This window comes from Exophiala dermatitidis (assembly GCF_000230625.1).
Source record: "Exophiala dermatitidis NIH/UT8656 unplaced genomic scaffold supercont1.4, whole genome shotgun sequence".
Taxonomy (NCBI): domain Eukaryota; kingdom Fungi; phylum Ascomycota; class Eurotiomycetes; order Chaetothyriales; family Herpotrichiellaceae; genus Exophiala; species Exophiala dermatitidis.
In genome coordinates, this window is record NW_008751649.1 from 3,398,928 (window position 1) to 3,415,973 (window position 17,046).

Below are 17,046 nucleotides of genomic sequence, written 5' to 3' on the forward strand. Positions count from 1 at the left end.
GTCGATAGGTATCGAGGCAAGATTACGGCGCCTCCCGTAAGCGAGGCTGCGCCAATTTGAAGCCCTCGTGCTCAATCAAGCCACATGCGCACGGCTACAGGGTTCGTGGAGGCCAATGTCTACAGTTATGGCTTATGGCTTTTGGCGGTGTCGCCTCTCTGCGGACCACTGCCATGACCCTACATTGAACCCTCATCAAGAGAACGCCAGTCGGGGAGCCACCCGCATTACTAGTATTCAGTCGGTTCTCGGTGGTCGCAAAGCAGTTTTATTCCATCTCGACACAAATCAGCTTCATTATAACTGGTAGCGTGGCTCTTCCTGTGTCCAAATAACGCTCATCCTGGTCTCTGAGTTTGCCATCCGTCATTCAAGCGCCTTGCAAATATCCAAAAGTCTCAATCGTACGTCCTGTCGACCCATGTCCCTGGGGTATAGAATAACAGTGGGATGTGACATCCCGGTTCCCAAAAAATAAATCCCACCACGCTCTCGAGCCGCCAGTCACTGGGAACCGACATTAAGCAAATCATGCGCAAGGTATCATAGAATTCCAAAAAAGAACATTATAGACTGGTGCAGTGGGCAGTATTGTACATTTGCTGGGCGAGGAATATGGAACAAGGTACTGGTACCTTTGCGTAAGGTGGTCGTTCATCGTTCATGCTGCTGTTGCCGCCGCGGGGCTTCCGCTCACCCCGTCGCTGCCAGACTCCGACTTCGCCTGATCATCTCGAGAACCACCGTCAGTAGCAGAGCCGCTGCCACAGCCCTTGACCAAAATGTGCCTCTGTCAACTTATTAGTCGCTTGCCCTGCAAAAGGCTAGAAGAGCAAGAAACTCACTTTGAGCGCATCCTTGCGCGAAAAGCTCTTATCACAGTGACCGCAAGGGAAAGGCTTTACCGCGAGGTGGATTCGCTTGTGCCTCTTCAGGTCGTGATTCCGGTTGAAGCTTTGGGGACACTGGTCGCACTTGAAGGGCCGATCATGGTTCGGAGGCTGTTGTGGGGTGCTTGTCCGGTGCTGACCGTACATGGCTTGCGGGTTGGCAGCGTAGCCACTGTTAAAGCCTACTGGAAGCATATTCGCCTGTATGTTGCCCACCATCGCCATTTGTGCTCCGGGACTGTGCACATTCGACATAATCGGACCGGGCATAGCTGGCAGGGAGTAGGAAGGAGCTGGTGGCCGCATAAACGAGCCCTGCGAATGCGGCGGAAGCGGTCCTTGATGGAGAGTGGGCGATATCCGCGGCGCCGACAGTGGCTGCGGGTGCGGGCTATGAGAAACAGGGGTGTGAGCTGTATAGGCATAAGCAGAGGGATGAGGAGCTGAGCTGGTCACACTGGTGTATAATCCAGGATTAGGAGATGCTTTGCTAACGCCGTCGGCTGGGGATATGGGTGATTGTTGACTCGGTGGTCGAAGTCCATTCTGCAGAGACGAGAAGACATGCTGGTGCGAAGAGTTGCTCGGATTCGTGGGAGAAGAAATCGAGAGATGCGCTCCATATGGCTGCACCGAGTTCAGGTCATATGGCGGAGGAGGCAATGCTGAAGCTTCTGCAGCGGTAGGTGAGTGCGTGCTATTCCTCATTGACGGCCCCCCGATCGGGGAGAACATGGAGCGCGGAGGCATCAGACCATTGGGATGCTGCCAGGGCTGCGGGCTGAAACCAGTATTATACCCAGTTGGTGTGGTGCCAGTGTTGAAGAAGGTAGGTGTATATGGGAGGACTGGAACTGCGGCACTGTTCGGGGTGGTAGAGGTGGGAATGGCGGATGAAGTTGCGCTTCCTTCCGATGCTGAGTTGGACGGGGGAGTGAGCAGCTGGCCCAACCCAAGGGCTCCAGCACCGGCATGTGAGGTATTGATGCCAGACAGAGGAGGGATCTTCTGGGTCGGTATCGCAGTAAACTGGAGGTTCTGTGGAGGTGGCAGCTCGAACGCGGGCAGATTCGACGCTGCCTGCCTGCGCTGGGTTAGGCTCGCCGGCGCATTGAGGGCATCGAGGGATGTCCCCATTGGAAGTGGTACCGCCACGGACGCCAGAGTTGCTATCGATGGTGGTTCAACGCGCGATCGCTACAAGGTGAAGTCAAAAAGGACCACGGCGCAGCCACAATGATGCGTTAGGAGACAGGCCGATGTCTCACGAATCCCGCACACTCTTGGGCTAACTTCTGGCAGGAGTATTGAAAGACTGTCAGGAGGCTGATCAGCTCTGATTTTACACGAGAGTACTGCGGCTGGTTCGCTGTTCCCGCTCTATCGTCATGCGTTGTGCTAAATTGGATTTGGAAGATGCGCGGGTACCGAGATCAGACCCAGAAAGTCTTGGATCTTGTATGCGCAGCAAGAAATGCGCTTGGTTCAATGGTGAAGTAAAACGCGACGTGCGACTGTGGTTTAGCGAGGTGTTGATGGTGGAGCGATAATGGGTGATGATCAGTTTTTCTGGCTGGGGGCCGCTGGCTTTTTGCGCTTTCTCAGTGGTCGTGGAGCCTCGGGGGACGTGTCGGCTTGCTGGGACAATCAGGGAAAAGGATCTGCACAGGCCGCAGGTTCGACAATGGACGGACAGAGCCCGGAAGACAGATCTGTCACAGCGGATGCGTGTCCTGCAAGGTCGAGGAGGTCGGAAGGGTTCGAAGGGGGGACGAATGTGTTGATAATCCAGACACTGTACGTTCGAGGGTAAAGATGGTCTGATCAGGCTGTGAAAAAGAGCGGTACACCGATGATTTCAGAGACTGAGGAATCTTTGAGGGCGCGATCCTTTTGCTCGGGGCAGCACATGGCGTTCTTAGCGGGCAGCTGGCGGCCGGCTGGCTGGACGGGCCTGTCGCCTGTGTCGCTAAAACGCAGGAGAGCTTGTCAAAAAGGGATGGCGGAGACAGGGAGATGCTAGGATGGGGGAACCATAGCGGCGACACCTGAGCAGGCGGCGGACGACCAGCTTCAACTTGAGGGCCGCCTGGGAAGCGAGGCCACACAGGGTTTGAGGCGTGAATCACCACGATTGCTGGGTTTGTCGGCTGATGGGAGAGGTGGTGGGCGGGCACGGGAGAGGCTAAACAAGACCAGGGGAGGATGGAGAGCAGAGTTGAGCTCAAGGCCGACATGGGGCCCGGTCGGCTGGTCTCAGTTCCCTTGGGACAAAAACAGTCTGGACCGAGCGCTGCAGCAGAGTTTGCTTCCCCAAAAAGGGACCGCGAGAAATTGGATGCTGCTGAGGCATGACTATGCTGGAAGCAGCTTGGGCCACTTGTGATGGGTTCAGAAAAAAAAGAGAATCGGGTGGAGAGGAGGGTGCTAGTCACGCAAGCGCTGGGGTATCACAACCCATGAACCCAGCGACCGGGTGGCTTTTCCCGGCCCAAGTTGTCCACCTGGGACATGTCAAATCTAATAGCGTGCCTTGGTACCCTAGCTCTTGCATGACATCCACTCAGAACACGAGCAGGACTGCGAGGAGGAGGGATCTTGTAGGAGACATGGAGAACCGAAAAGAGGATGGGTGGGTGGGATACGTTAAAGTTAGGTAGCGATGGGGACCGGGGGAATGTCGCTTCGCCAATTTTGCAGGATGGACACTGGCTTCGTATCACGCTGGCAGTCGTTTGCCTCGTTAGCAGGATGGGAAGAGGAGACGACAGGTTGTCAGAGAGAGCGGCCCGTATACCAATGAGGTACTAGTAGGTACAGGTAGTCAGTAGGTGAGTTGAGTTGGATGAAGCGGACAGTGTGGACCAGGTGGAAGAACAGGTAAGATAACGGGCGTCGGTGCCTCACACCGCTGTACCAGGCCAGTGTACCAGTATCTGAAGTACCGCTATCATTTTTACTGCAATATTGTACCTTGGTATACAGCCTAAAAGTGCTACTAGGAGTGCTTTAGACGAGCTGGAAAGCATGATGACTGCGGCGCAGAGCCTGAGAGATCCAAGTTGGCGCAGGCGGGGGTCAGTGAGCGCAGCCTGCCATGAGGCGCAAGAACTTTCCCTAAAAGCTCATCGGCTCTTCGCCTGCGCACTGCAATTGTTCGATTCTTCATGACTACTGCACTGCTGCATGCACTACAATGTACGGTATCATCGATCCCTCTTTACTACCTACACTTGTTGTTGTAGGTTCGATCAACTCCAGTCGGGTATTTTGCCCACACGTCTTTGTGCCCTTCAGCCGCCTCGATCGCCCTTCTCGTCCACCAATGCACATTACTACTGGCCCGGTCTTTGCAGCTAGACAGGGCCATTGATTACAATCTGATGCGCCGCGTGCCCACCAGCGCGACTAGCCCGCTTACAAAGTGGTTCTCTAGCGAAAACGTAAGACCATCCTGCCTGCTGGACCGTGGTCACTCTGACGATCCGTGGGTTGTCCTGTTCACCTCAGCTGCAGCTTGCCGCTCTTGCAGGCCAACACCTTGAAAAGACTTCAAATCTACCGTGCCAGTGTTTGGGGAGAAAAAGGCACCCTGTGGTCAGAGTAGTCGTGTTGGAAAAGAAATTGCTGCTGAAACCAGGTAACTCATTGTGGAAACGTTTTTCCTCCCCTTCGCACACAGGACACAACCAAGCGCATGGACGGCGACTGTCACCAAAAGCTCCTGTCAACTCTTCGGATCTTCTGGGGTTGTTGTCATGCCATTTCACGATCCGAGGTTCATTTCCGCCGTTGCTTTTTCGGGAGGTTATCCACTTTACTTGCGAGGGCATGTTGCTTTTGCCAGGTAAGCAGGTCAGGGATCAAGCCTACAACCACAACAATTCTACAATAAACACTCGATAGCTAAAGACTCCTTATGCCTGCTTGAGTCCAGAACATAATCCTCCGATTTGTTCCCTTAGGCCCGGACCCAGTGCACCTAATCCGCCGCGGGAGAGCCCTCTTTAGTACTGCTGGACACTACTCTGCCTGGCTCCAACCAGACATGGACTTAGGACAATGGTCAAAGCGCTTGCCGAACTGACTACGATTTTCATCCTAGTGATGGACCACTTCCTGGTCTCTTGCGCCTGGCGAACTGCACTTTCATGGTTAGCCATGGTTGTTACGGCCGCTAACACCCAGAAAGTCTAGCATTTCGCCGTTCGTGCATTAGCGGTGCAGAGTCTATCCCACAGGTCAATCAATCTCCAGAACCATGTGGCTGCCACCCTCAGTGTTATTGCGCATCCGAGTCTGGTAGTAGAAAGCTTCTCAGCCGCTGTTCTGGCCAGTAGACCATAACACCATGGAGGCGCCCACGCTCGTCAAACTGTTGTTTCTTGACCCCAAAGATTGTGGATGCCGGTCTGGGCATGCTGCAGCGACCCCCTGTTAGGCTGCTGGGGCATGAAAAAGGAAATCCATCCAAATAATCCCCACTACTGATTCGTTATTCTTGACCAGCGCTGGCACTCAGCCAGCCTATTTTGTGATGTGGAACATCAATTCAAGCGGGAGGCGCCTGTCCGTTTGCCCACGAAGATCGATCTGCCAGCTGCCTCCCGAGGCTGCCACGCATCAAGCCATATGACAGACCCCTGTGACGCTGTCGCTGCTAGGATTCAGCCAGCTTGCAGAAAGTTCAGCAGAGTTCTGAGATACTTTGAGACACTCGAGCTATTGATTTCACCAAGCGTATGGGCACCCCACCCTGGCAAAGGCACCGGTTCGGACGGCTTCATGACTCCCTGATATCCAGGCCCCGGGATAACACCTCGACTTTCGGCTTTCTGGAGTCGCACCAGCCTGATGAAAGTCGAGATCAGGCAAGTCCACGATTGGCCATTGAAAGCAAGTCAACACGTACTTTTTACGTCAAAATCTGATAATGGGAGCAATCTCAGAGCTAGGCTTGTCAAGCGACAATCCCAGGTCATCTGGGACAGTAAAGTGGGCAGCATGAGATGACCATAATCTAGGGGACCCAATGACCGTCTTCCTTTAGCGAACCACGACCCTGGTTCAAGCCCTCTCCTGGTGCCCCTGCAGATCGTGCCTTCGGGCTGACCGCTGACAGCCGCTTATCGGGCTCGAACTGCGCTATTGACAGGTACTTCTGAGGTGGTCCAAACACACTCCTAGCCCATCCTTGACGTTGACAGTAAATGCTCGGTTCATGATACTACTACTTGCACCATCGAGTATCATGTCCTCGTATTCCATGCTGCTCCCTGCAATTGTCTCACGCCGACTTTCCCCTGAAATTAACAAGTACAGGCGTCCCATCTCAACTTGAAACTGCCTCCATTCATCTCTTGTCCTTACAGAACCACCGCCTACGCGGACTCCTGCCACCAGTTTGCAATGGGTGAATCCTTGTCGGCGCTCCTGCTGTAGGCGTCGCCTTTGCGCCTGCTTGAATGTCATTATTCCTGGGATTGCAAAGCAAGGCCCATCTTACAAACAGAGCACTTATCGGCTATGAGACGTGAAATGAGCGGAAAGTCGCTCAGGGATGTTCCGGACAGCTGCATTGGCCTGACATCCATGTTACTCCTGATCAGGAGATTATCTGCGCACAGAAATAGGGACGCGCATGAAGCCTACAGGATGTCCCATTTCAGTCACACAGGACGACACAAAGACCCGAACTACTGGGCTCCGCATCCACAACACGCTCTTCATGGTTATCGATCTGGCCGTAATTTGCGGTTTCACTCTGGCAATGTGTTTCTGCTTGCCAGACTGTCCCGTAAGCACATGGACAGTACTATAGTGACATTTACAGCCATTTCAATTATGGTTCAATGGCCGATGCCCAGGCTTGACTAGGACCGGCACCCTTCTGGGCCATTATTGGTGAAGTCGATTGTTTCGACAGAGCCTTCAACATCTCCAGCTCGCCATAGCGCCAGCAAGATTCCGCTTATGCCAATTCCAATGCCTTCAAGGCAGGAAGTCAATTGTCCTTACTAACAAAAGATCTGTGGCCCATGTCAGGATCAACCTTTGTGTAAGCCCGTTGCCGACGGAAGCACAGCCCGCTTGTGCAACGGAACTGAACAAGTCGTACTCGGATCACCGTCGCAAGTGCGCGAGCCAGACCCGGGGCGACCGCTACTCCTTAGCCTCGTCAAACTTGGAGCTAACCCAGACGCGCTTCAGTGAGATTTCCCAGGCCTGACCGTGAGTCCTTGGATCAGTAGCTGGAATTTGAAGATGAGGTTGATTCGTATCAAACCCGGAATCTCGAGTCGAGACACGTTATCTTTCCTCATAAGGTCGTCCAGGTGAGTTTTGGCAATGTGGACTTGTCGCATCTGCCAAAGGCATTGAGTACGAGCATCTCATCAACCTTGAAAGGGTTACCAAGCTGAATTCCCTGGCAACCCCGTGGTCATTACCCGCCCGTCGCCTTATAACCGTGAGGAGGTGGACGGAGAGTCCTTCAAGTATTCCGGCGGATCAGCTTAGCGGCCAAGAACCAGCAGGGTCCTTGTGACACAATGGATACCTGGCGAATCTCAGTCGCACCTTGCAGTTGCCTGTTGAAGCTTCAGTGCAGATGGGATATCTTCAGTCGTTTCATCGCAGAGGAGCTCGAAAAGTCGTGCGACCTGCCGGCCATGGATGAGTCGGAGCTTGTTGATCAGTTCCGCAGGAGGTCGTTGCCGCATCAGGCCCTGCATCAGGCTTTGCTGCCTTGGCTTGAATATGTCCTCTCATACTGCTACTGCTATAGCTTGGAGTCGTCCATTTGGCAGAAGTTCTCATGTTTCCAGGGAAATGAAAGGGTCTGGACAATGGATGAAATGAATGCCATGGTTCGGAACGACACGCGTCAATCTCTTTGAGTCACTGTCGACTCTTTCTCCTGTATTTTGGTCCCGTTCGAGTCCTCAGCACTCATTACGCCGATGTTATTGTCCGGGAAGGTAAGGTATATGCCACGCATGAGATGACACAAGGAAGCTCCGGTTGCTGTGATAGATTGCTCCTTAAAAGGCGGGATGCTAGTGATAAACATACTATGTACAAGCTGAGCCTGAGTGTGACGCGACTCGGACAACCTCGCAGCCTCGTCAGCCTGATTTGAGTGGGCCCTGGCTGCATACTATACCCAATAGAACAATAGCAGTGTCACATGATTTTCGGTCGGGTCACGGCTGAGAATGACGTTGTTGACGGTTCGCGCGGAGTATGGCCTCTGTGCCGGACTTGAACTGCGGTACAATGCAGGTGTACAGTCCCAGCTTGAACCTCTTAATATCATAACAAACCACCTAAAGCAGGACAACGAACGACAGCTGAACCTGCGGTGTCTTTTCGATCGAGTACACCTGCTTCGTTCCAACTTATTACGGTAACGCTTTGCTCTACACATATACTTGTCTACATCACCGTATCCCGACCTGATCCTCATCATGCATCCTAAACCATCCAAAGGTTGGATCTCCAACATGTTCCGCATGGTATGTTTGTATCTTTTTCTGTGCTATTTTGCTTCCTCATACCTGCGTCTCGACGAACGTGGAATCTTGTCATGTTGCATTCGAGGTGCCAAAGACGCGGCGTACTTTCGCAGGCTCGCTCGAGGATTGTTTCATGAGATAGACAATTTGTTTCTTGACAGTGGCATTATCGATTCCGGCTTCGTCCGGCTCGAACATATCTCGATCTGGCTGACTTACGTTCTGTGAAACAGGGCAGCACGCTCGATGTGATTACTCTATTCCACAAGCCCAGCATCCCGGCGTCGGTCCGGGTATTGAACCTCCTCAAGCAAGCATCGGCCCAGGCGAGCGAGACGGCCACGGAAGACCAGGCCTCAGACCACACGCCGCAGAACACCGCGGTCACGCGAGACCCGTTCGAGCTCGAGGTCACCGAGGCCCCGCCGACATCTGATCAACTCAAAAGCATCTTTGAATACCTGGGCCCCGGGGTTGCTGGAGAACTGGTCAAGGGAGCGGCCAGCCAGAGCGATGCGTTGCGGAAAATACAGTCCAATGGCGATGCGTTCACTAGACCTGTGGTAGTGGACTGGACCAGAGGAAAAGCCGTCGTGGGCGACAAGGAGAGCGAGATTTTGAAGTTGTTGAAGGCCGAAAAGGAGAACCAGAACTGAAGAGAGGAAAGGAAGAAATACGGAAGGGAGAGATTTGGAGTTAAAGGGAAAAGGTAATGGTACTATCCAATGCCAGGCGAAGTGTCGTTGGTGATCCTGGACCGATGGCAGAGTGGCTACTTGGTAAACACAACGCTTCTACTTCACGAAACGTTATCGTTGACCCCGGATTGAATCTGCTTGCTCTCTGACTCGGAGTGCTTCTCGGAATGATAAAAAGAACCAAAAAATGGTGGCACTGTTTTTGGACAAAGTCCCTGTATTACGGCTGGATTTGTGGCTGATGAATATCCAAAAACTCAGTTCTTGAACTCAGATACCTAAGGTCCCTCTCACGACCTTGAATTCTGTCACTTACGCGTACCTGATATTGGAACTTTCGTTTTTGTATTCCTGGTCGGCCGTGGAAGAATGTCTTACTGATGCAAGGCCGCACTGCATGATTGCTGGATCAGAGCCGATTGCAGAAAGACTTGCCAGACTCGGAGGGACTCAAGGACTCGTATCGAATGCCAGGAGAGGAAGTGTGCCTGGTTGCTCTCAAACAGGAACATCCTCAGCAGCCTTGTGCTGAGAGTGAACAGGTACGTGAAGTAGCACCGAGCCTACGTCTGGAATGTGTCTACAACATGGGACCAGCGTCGCAAGGCCTGATCTCCAACCGTTAATTGTCAAGTCAAATGGAGAGGCAAGTCCCGGCAAGTCCATTCCGCAACGTCCTACTTCCATGAGCCCAGAGTAGGTGTCGATCATATCGTCCCAGCTGCCGGCATTGGACACTGGAGAGGATTATTGCCGCTGGGATGTCCAAGCCAATAGGTCAGTGAGCCACGACGGCAACAGCTTGAGATTCATATCTTCGCCAGGGGAAGGATGGGGACTTCGTTGCCAGGCGCAGCAGCTTGGCACCAAGGAAAGCTGTGTCAGGCTTGCAGGAGGCTGAGTCTTCCGAAACCCAATGCAGAGGAACGACGTGCTTGGTAGTCTTAATTTACTGTGGTGTGTCTCGCAGATCATCGAAGAGTGTACCTGGTAGGCCATCCTCACCTACAACATACAGTTCTTAATTCGCTGTAACCACCTGAGACATTCCGAGTCTCGAGACAGATCCAAGATCCCTTGGCGTCTGGTCCAAAACGGCCCCGACTTGACAGATGTGGAAGTAAGTCACAATGGAGACTGCATAGGATGGCAAGGATGCTTCGCCGGGCCAATGCGCCGTATCAGATGTGAGTTCGATAGAGTAGACTGCATCTGCTGGTTGCAGTGTAGTTGACCGAACCCAAGACAGTGCCAATGCCAGAGAGAACAACGGAACGCACTGGAAAACCTGGATTGAAAACACGGAGAAGGCTGGTCATCGACCAAAGGCCACGAGGCACAGCTTGAGGCACAGCTTGAGGCACAGCTTGAGGCCCAGTTGAACAAATAGGGAGCACACCTGGAGAAATGGGCGGCTTCTTGCCGGAAAGCCACCTAAGATCTTGGGTTTGCGTACGCAATATGGCCCACAGAGGAGCGTTCCTAGGCTGGAGAACGGGCGCCTCAGCGTCATTCCGCGGCCTGCTGGGCGCGGCTAGGCTGCTTCAGGCACAAATCCACATCCGTGGCAGGCCGTTGCCCTGCGCTGGGGCTGGCATGCGTAACACCACCAAGACTCCAACAAAGCATCCAAAAGCAGAGGATACGGCTGCCCTATTTCTTGTCTTCATCACTTAGTAGAGCCGCATTGAAAGAACGGCACCCTCCAGACTTCCCTCCTCTATCATCACCGACCGTGGTACAAGTCTCTCGTTTATATCCTCTGTTGAACCAGTCTCTCGTTGACAAACGCCACTCCCGCTGTCCTCTGCACGCACTTTACTTCCGATCTAAGATCGACAGATTATCCTTCAGATCCGCGATCCGCCCCCACGCCAGCCGACAAGGGTGGACGAACCAACGAGAATACTCTTCAAAGCCGCTCGTTTATGGTCACCACCAACAGAAACAGAGCGCAAAGGATAGACGGAAGACAGTTCTCAATTCCGTAAGCGCTGCCTCACCGGCGGCGCGGCCACGACTGCGACAAAGAAATCCCAAGACTCCCACCGCCGACAGATACATTACAGTGCAATGAAGCCGTTTCGAAGGAGATCGGTCCGGGCGACTATTATCTCAGCCATTCTTTTGGGCCAACATGTACAGGCGATAACACTTGATTTGAACAGCACCGACTCGATCAAAGCGGCCGCCAAAACGATCGCAGCCGAGATGGTCTCATATTACACGGGCTACAAACCTGGCGATACGCCTGGAAACCTGCCGTCGCCGTACTACTGGTGGGAAGCTGGAGCCATGTTCGGGGCATTGATTGACTACTATTACTTTACTGGCGACGACACGTACAACAACATCACGACCCAGGCCATGCTTCACCAGGTCGGCACCGACAACGACTTCATGCCAGCGAATCAGACCAAGACCGAAGGGAATGACGACCAAGCATTTTGGGGCATGGCTGCTCTCTCGGCGGCCGAGAACAAATTTCCAGATCCCCCATCAGACGAACCGCAGTGGCTGGCGCTGGCACAGGCCGTGTTCAACACGCAGGCGGCCCGATGGGACAATTCATCATGTGGAGGCGGGCTGAAATGGCAGATCTTCTCCTTCAACAACGGATACAATTACAAGAACACCATCTCCAACGGATGCTTCTTCAACATGGCCTCCCGTCTGGCCGTGTATACCGGAAATCAGACCTATGCCGACTGGGCGGTGCGGATGTGGGACTGGTGCTCCGCCATTGGCCTTCGGGACGACAATTACAACTTCTATGATGGCAGCGACGACACCCTGAATTGTACCGAACTCGACCACCTTCAATGGACCTACAACGCCGGCACGTTCCTGGTCGGAGCTGCCAACATGTACAACTATGTAAGTGTTGGCCTACACAGAGAGGTTCCCGAAGAAAACAAAAGTTACCTAGTAGGCAGTATACTAACCTTTGTGTGTGGCAACAGACAAATGGCAGTCAGGTATGGGAGGACCGATTGAACGGCATCATCGGCAACCTGAAGATCTTTCTGAAGAACGACGTCATGTACGAACAGGCATGCGAAACGGTCGGCACATGCAATATCGACCAACGCTCATTCAAGGCCTATCTCGCCAGATGGATGGCCGCCGCGGCCGTCAAGGCCCCTTTCACCTATTCTTCTCTCAAGCCGATCCTGGAAGCCTCTGCAAAGGCGGCCGCCGCCGTCTGCACCGGTGGGTCCAATGGTACCTCTTGTGGGTTGAAGTGGACAACAGGCTCTTTCGACGGCAGCACGGGCGTCGGCGAACAAATGTCGGCGCTCGAGGTCATCCAGTCCAACCTGATAGACATCACCTCCGGTCCCGTCACGGAGACCACAGGCGGCACCAGCAAGGGCGATCCAGACGCCGGAACTTCAAGCGACATAGGTCCATCGGACCTGAATCAAGAGGAAGTCACCACGACCGACAAGGCTGGCGCCGCCATCATGACTGTTCTGATCGCCTTTTTCGTTGTCGGTGGCGCCTGGTGGATCATAATCTGAATTTGACGGGATTGTCTGTCTGTTTCATTAAAAATAAAGAATAATTTCCTTGAAAGCGCCACCGAAGTCACCTTTGAGCGGCATTGCTATGGCGTTTATACATACATCCAGGAGTACACAACAAGACAGGGTTCGCATATCTGATGAGAGCATGCAGTGGGCGTTCACGTGGGAAAAGGGGTATTTCTGTCAATTGACCACTTTGACATGAAGCAAACGACGGCATGGCTGGGTATAACTGGGAATAACTGGGGTTTTCTGTCAGATGAGCACTGACATTGCTCGATTGAGCTGAAGGCAAGGAGTCCTGGCATCATGATAATAATTATAACGAATACGACCAAAGCGGCGTAATTTCCTTTCCGGCTCCGGATGAATCAGTCCCTAGGTAGCTAGGTATATTTTCCATTGAAGCATCCTGTGCTGTATCAACCAAGCGCCTCTCCGCCAGTGCGTGGATTCCATACCATACACCACAATGATGTGGCAGAGGGCTAGGTATCTGTATCAGTACAATAACCATTTGGGTCGTTTTGGCTTTCGCCTCCCTTGCTGAAATCAGATCATGTACACTGAGTCCCCATAGCCACAGAATTTGCTTTGCTCCAAGACGAGCACTGCATGTCAAGAACATTGCCGTAGGTATTGAGCAGATGACAGCAGAAAGAAGGGGAGTCGGAATCATGCAAGCCCGCGGTGACTTTACAACCTCACCCACCGACTCTGCTGGGGGTGGATGCGGACATGAAATCCTTTCCGGCACCATTTGCGTTATATATCGTTTTGTACTGCATTCGTGGTAGCAGTAATAGTTAGGTACTGTAGGTAGTAACGGTGCCACAGCCATACCTCATGGTTTTTTCGAACAACGATTCGCTTCGCTACAACCCCTTCTGCACCTCGGCCCTCAACTCCTCCTTGATCTTCTGCTGCAACGACTCCTCCTCCTCTTTCCGCCGGGCGGCTTCGTCCTTGGCCTTTGCCTCGGCCTCGGCGGCCGCGATCCAAATCGGTTTGTCCGACTTGCTGTACTCTTTCAACTGATCGAGGAACTCCTGGTAGTTTTGCTGTCGCTGGTCGCGGAGTTCGAGGTTACGTTTCTGTAGTTCCGGGTTGAATTTCTTGAAGAGCTCGCCTTCGGAGGGAGTGACGCTGAAGGAAGGAAATGGGACGTTAGTTTTTTGGTCTGTTCTTGTTTCTTCTTCACACACACACACACTCTCTCTGGCTAGGACATCTTCCCTCCCTCTTCCGTGCTGTTGGAATGGGGTATTTGGATCGGATTGGATTGGACTGGCTGGCAAAGACCAATCGGGCGGGAGAGATAATAGTGATTGGGCGTAAGGGGTTGTCTTACTAGTACATCAAGGCTGGACCGCCGATGCAGCATGTGACGAAACTGTTTGTTCTCTGGTCAGCACGAGGCGCAGGCATAGGTATTGAGAAAGATCTTGGTCCTTGGAAAGAGAATGATTCGAATCGAACACGGGTCCATTCATTTGTGCGCGCGTGCAGCACAACGCTGCGCTGCGAATCATAGTATCGAGTATACGAAAAACATTGATGGCATGTACGCGGTGGGATCGTGTGCGACTGGTTGCGGTGTTGGGGGATCCTCTTACATTGCGGCCATTTTGGCGTACATCCCTCCCCGAGACGCCATGTTTAGAGGTCGTGAAATTTTGCGGGTCGCGATCGAGGATCGGTGGGTAAGTGGTTACTTGATGAGTCTGTAAGCTCACGATGCGCACGGTATTGCGGTGCTGTGTCTCGTCGTAGTACTCGTGATGGCTGCGCTGGCGACTCGGCGTGTTCGATGGCTCTGTGGCCGCGCGAGTTGGATTGGAGAACCGATACAGTTGGTTTAAGGCATCGAGCACATGTATAGGTGCGGTACAGTCGGAGCCGGTTTGCCCAAGTTGATGGTGAGGACCTTGCACAATGTATTGTACAGTGAAATAGCAGTCAGTTCAATGGAGCGCAGGAACTAACAACTTGAACTCGGACGTCGCTCTCTCGAAGTTCAAGATGCGGGTCTGGACTAAGGGACCTGGTAGCCTAGCCGCGTCGATGATGGCATGCCACGGCATTGCAGTGCAGTGCAGCTGTGCAGTTATAGTGTCTGGCGGCCCGGCTCAGCCTTTTGAGTCGAAATTCAGTCGTGTCTATTGGCCGAGGCTTGGCTTACATAACCCGGCCAGCAGCGACCCGCGATCAAGTTGAATAGCAGAATATGTACGATTGTTGCCTAAGCCATTGATATTTCGCCTTTAGCATCCGGAACCAAGTGCATAACGACTCGGATGGGCTACAATGAAATCATGGCGTTTTGATACCAGTGCAGAGAGAGCTGACCGGATCCCCGGCGGGTTTGGTGGTCAGACGGGTCGGTTAGGACACAGCCTCGCCTGAACACATCATCGCGAATCCGAGGCTGCGGAAGGGTGGCAAGAGATGTAAAGAGACTAACGTTGTGATCTCCGTAATGTGCTTCCAAATGTCTGGCTATCAATCAAATTATCCGAGATGGTGGTGATGATGGTGTAGTAGTACAGTAGGTGTTGTACCTAGGCACCTGGTTAACCAGCCTTTTCAAGTTCGCTGCAGTTCATAACGCGCGGCGTGCCAGTGTCTGCACGAAACGCTGTATCACGTGCAAGACATATTTAGCGTGCCGGGTGCGGCAGCTTCCAGTGGCCTGCCCAATGGTCACCGTAGCGCAGCGCCAGTCAGCACCGCAGTCCAGTTGCGTGGCCGTTGCCCGAGTGCGCTCCCCTGAGGCCTAGCGAGCCCGAGCCCTGACCTGACTGTGGCACTGCTCGTGCCAGCCTGCGAGTGCCAGACTGCGCTGCGGACTGGGGTCTTTTATGGCTCAGGTTCAAGTTCTGCAGGCTCCGACTCCGTCCTCCTCCATCATCCGTTCTTGGGTCTCGCCGCAGCCAAAGCGCCAGATTACCAGCCCAGCGTCCACGTCGGTTTCAAGTTCAACTTTCTAACTCCCAACCACTGCATCCATCTTTCATCCCATTCCATATCATCATCAAACTCTATCACCAGTGAATCAACCTCTCTCTCTATCAAGACTATCACGATACACCATCATTCCCGGCGCGTCTCTCCCATTTCCGGTGTATCCTATTGTCGTCGCTTGACAACCGACACCTCTCCCGCATCCATCCTCCTCCTTACCTTCTACCATGGCCGAACGCGATCAACCATATGACCCTTACATCCCCTCTGGGGGCCAAGGCGGTGCAGCGCCGGGAGGCAATCAGAGAACAGCTGCTCTGCAAGCGGTACGTGACGAGCCAACTTCTGCGCTTCATCTCGAGCCGGAGGCATGCAAATGGGGCCTCCCAGTCCTGTTGCCTGCAGTTTGCATTTCAGATTCCGCCTTAGGTTTCACCATGTGTATCGCGGGTATCCCAGCAGGGCCGGAGGCAACATTCGCTTTGCTCTGCATCACCGCTGAGCCCATTGCGCCCTGCCGGCTCAAGCTTTTGTTTGCGGCTTTCTGGCCAGACTAGGCTGACAACTTAACTATAGCAAATCGATGACACAGTTGGTGTCATGCGAGAAAATATCAACAAGGTGTCCCAACGAGGCGAGCGACTAGACTCACTACAAGACAAGACCGATAACCTCGCCGTCTCCGCCCAGGGATTCCGAAGGGGGGCAAACAGAGTCCGCAAACAGATGTGGTGGAAGGACATGAAGATGCGAATGTGTATCATTGCGGGCATCATCATCCTTCTTGTTGTCATTATCGTTCCAGCCGGTATGTTCGAATCTACGCCTTAGCCACATGAGATACTAACGGTGGACAGTGGTCGTTTCCAAATAAGCTGGTGCAGGACTTGGTACACTCAAACAACCTCCCGAATGCTCCTCACGACCTGATTATCGAATTTGTCTTTTTGGGCTAGCGTTTGTACAACTTGGAGCGAGCAAAACGAGTTCTATCCGGGCCTGAAGTTGGGGGTTCTGCAGGTGCTTATTGTTTGCCTGCGCGCGGACCTAAGAACAGCAGTTCCTCCCCGGAGCAGAACTGGAAGAAACGTTGGCGGAATGAGAGCCCTCGGATGGTATGCTCAGGGGCGTCTAGTGGTGGATGGACAAAGGGCATACTTGTGACAATAATACCTATGGGGTTTGATACAACGGCGCATTTCCAACCACGATTCTACCATCCACCGCTTCAGGATCCATAGTAGCTTCTTTCCTTTCAACGTGTGACTCCAACGAGGATATACTTCTACTGCCAGTGGAGCGCGCAAAGTGCCGGTACTGTACTTGGACTGGTGCAGGCTACATACATGTAGCAACACGAATGATATTCTCCATGCTGGCGGGTCTTGAGCTTGGTAGGTGAGCAGATCTGGTTCGTAGAGCCGCTCTTTGCGCAGAACAGTATAAA

The 17,046-nt window shown here is 53.1% G+C and overlaps 9 protein-coding genes across 9 annotated transcripts; 5 read left to right on the forward strand and 4 right to left on the reverse strand.

Moving 5' to 3' along the window:
• Positions 1-75: 75 nt before the first annotated feature.
• On the reverse strand, positions 76-3,604 carry HMPREF1120_05517 (uncharacterized protein). Its single transcript, XM_009159697.1, has 2 exons — positions 846-3,604; positions 76-790 (listed from the first exon to the last, which is right to left on the reverse strand). The coding sequence occupies exons 1-2, from the start codon at positions 2,025-2,027 to the stop codon at positions 662-664; spliced, it is 1,311 nt and encodes a 436-aa protein (XP_009157945.1). The 5' UTR covers positions 2,028-3,604; the 3' UTR covers positions 76-661.
• Positions 2,333-3,784, forward strand: HMPREF1120_05518 (uncharacterized protein). The gene has a single exon (XM_009159698.1). It carries the CDS (start codon positions 3,242-3,244, stop codon positions 3,548-3,550), a length of 309 nt encoding a protein of 102 aa, XP_009157946.1. The 5' UTR covers positions 2,333-3,241; the 3' UTR covers positions 3,551-3,784.
• A 316-nt stretch (positions 3,785-4,100) lies between these two features.
• HMPREF1120_05519 (uncharacterized protein) lies at positions 4,101-4,759 on the reverse strand. Its single transcript, XM_009159699.1, has one exon. It carries the CDS (start codon positions 4,721-4,723, stop codon positions 4,397-4,399), a length of 327 nt encoding a protein of 108 aa, XP_009157947.1. The 5' UTR covers positions 4,724-4,759; the 3' UTR covers positions 4,101-4,396.
• A 1,218-nt stretch (positions 4,760-5,977) lies between these two features.
• Positions 5,978-8,065, forward strand: HMPREF1120_05520 (uncharacterized protein). Its single transcript, XM_009159700.1, has one exon. It carries the CDS (start codon positions 6,417-6,419, stop codon positions 6,765-6,767), a length of 351 nt encoding a protein of 116 aa, XP_009157948.1. The 5' UTR covers positions 5,978-6,416; the 3' UTR covers positions 6,768-8,065.
• Positions 8,066-8,359: 294 nt separating this feature from the next.
• On the forward strand, positions 8,360-9,063 carry HMPREF1120_05521 (uncharacterized protein; the record flags this gene model as incomplete). The annotated part of the gene is made up of 2 exons (XM_009159701.1): positions 8,360-8,407; positions 8,641-9,063. The coding sequence occupies 2 exons, from the start codon at positions 8,360-8,362 to the stop codon at positions 9,061-9,063; spliced, it is 471 nt and encodes a 156-aa protein (XP_009157949.1).
• A 2,115-nt stretch (positions 9,064-11,178) lies between these two features.
• On the forward strand, positions 11,179-12,629 carry HMPREF1120_05522 (mannan endo-1,6-alpha-mannosidase; the record flags this gene model as incomplete). The annotated part of the gene is made up of 2 exons (XM_009159702.1): positions 11,179-11,982; positions 12,069-12,629. The coding sequence occupies 2 exons, from the start codon at positions 11,179-11,181 to the stop codon at positions 12,627-12,629; spliced, it is 1,365 nt and encodes a 454-aa protein (XP_009157950.1).
• A 325-nt stretch (positions 12,630-12,954) lies between these two features.
• On the reverse strand, positions 12,955-13,476 carry HMPREF1120_05523 (uncharacterized protein; the record flags this gene model as incomplete). The annotated part of the gene is made up of 1 exon (XM_009159703.1): positions 12,955-13,476. The coding sequence occupies one exon, from the start codon at positions 13,474-13,476 to the stop codon at positions 12,955-12,957; it is 522 nt and encodes a 173-aa protein (XP_009157951.1).
• A 34-nt stretch (positions 13,477-13,510) lies between these two features.
• On the reverse strand, positions 13,511-14,262 carry HMPREF1120_05524 (uncharacterized protein; the record flags this gene model as incomplete). Its single annotated transcript, XM_009159704.1, has 3 exons — positions 13,511-13,781; positions 13,987-14,028; positions 14,252-14,262. 3 exons carry the CDS (start codon positions 14,260-14,262, stop codon positions 13,511-13,513), a joined length of 324 nt encoding a protein of 107 aa, XP_009157952.1.
• Positions 14,263-15,359: 1,097 nt separating this feature from the next.
• On the forward strand, positions 15,360-16,977 carry HMPREF1120_05525 (vesicle-associated membrane protein 4). Its single transcript, XM_009159705.1, has 3 exons — positions 15,360-15,925; positions 16,176-16,407; positions 16,457-16,977. The coding sequence occupies exons 1-3, from the start codon at positions 15,827-15,829 to the stop codon at positions 16,471-16,473; spliced, it is 348 nt and encodes a 115-aa protein (XP_009157953.1). The 5' UTR covers positions 15,360-15,826; the 3' UTR covers positions 16,474-16,977.
• Positions 16,978-17,046: the final 69 nt, after the last annotated feature.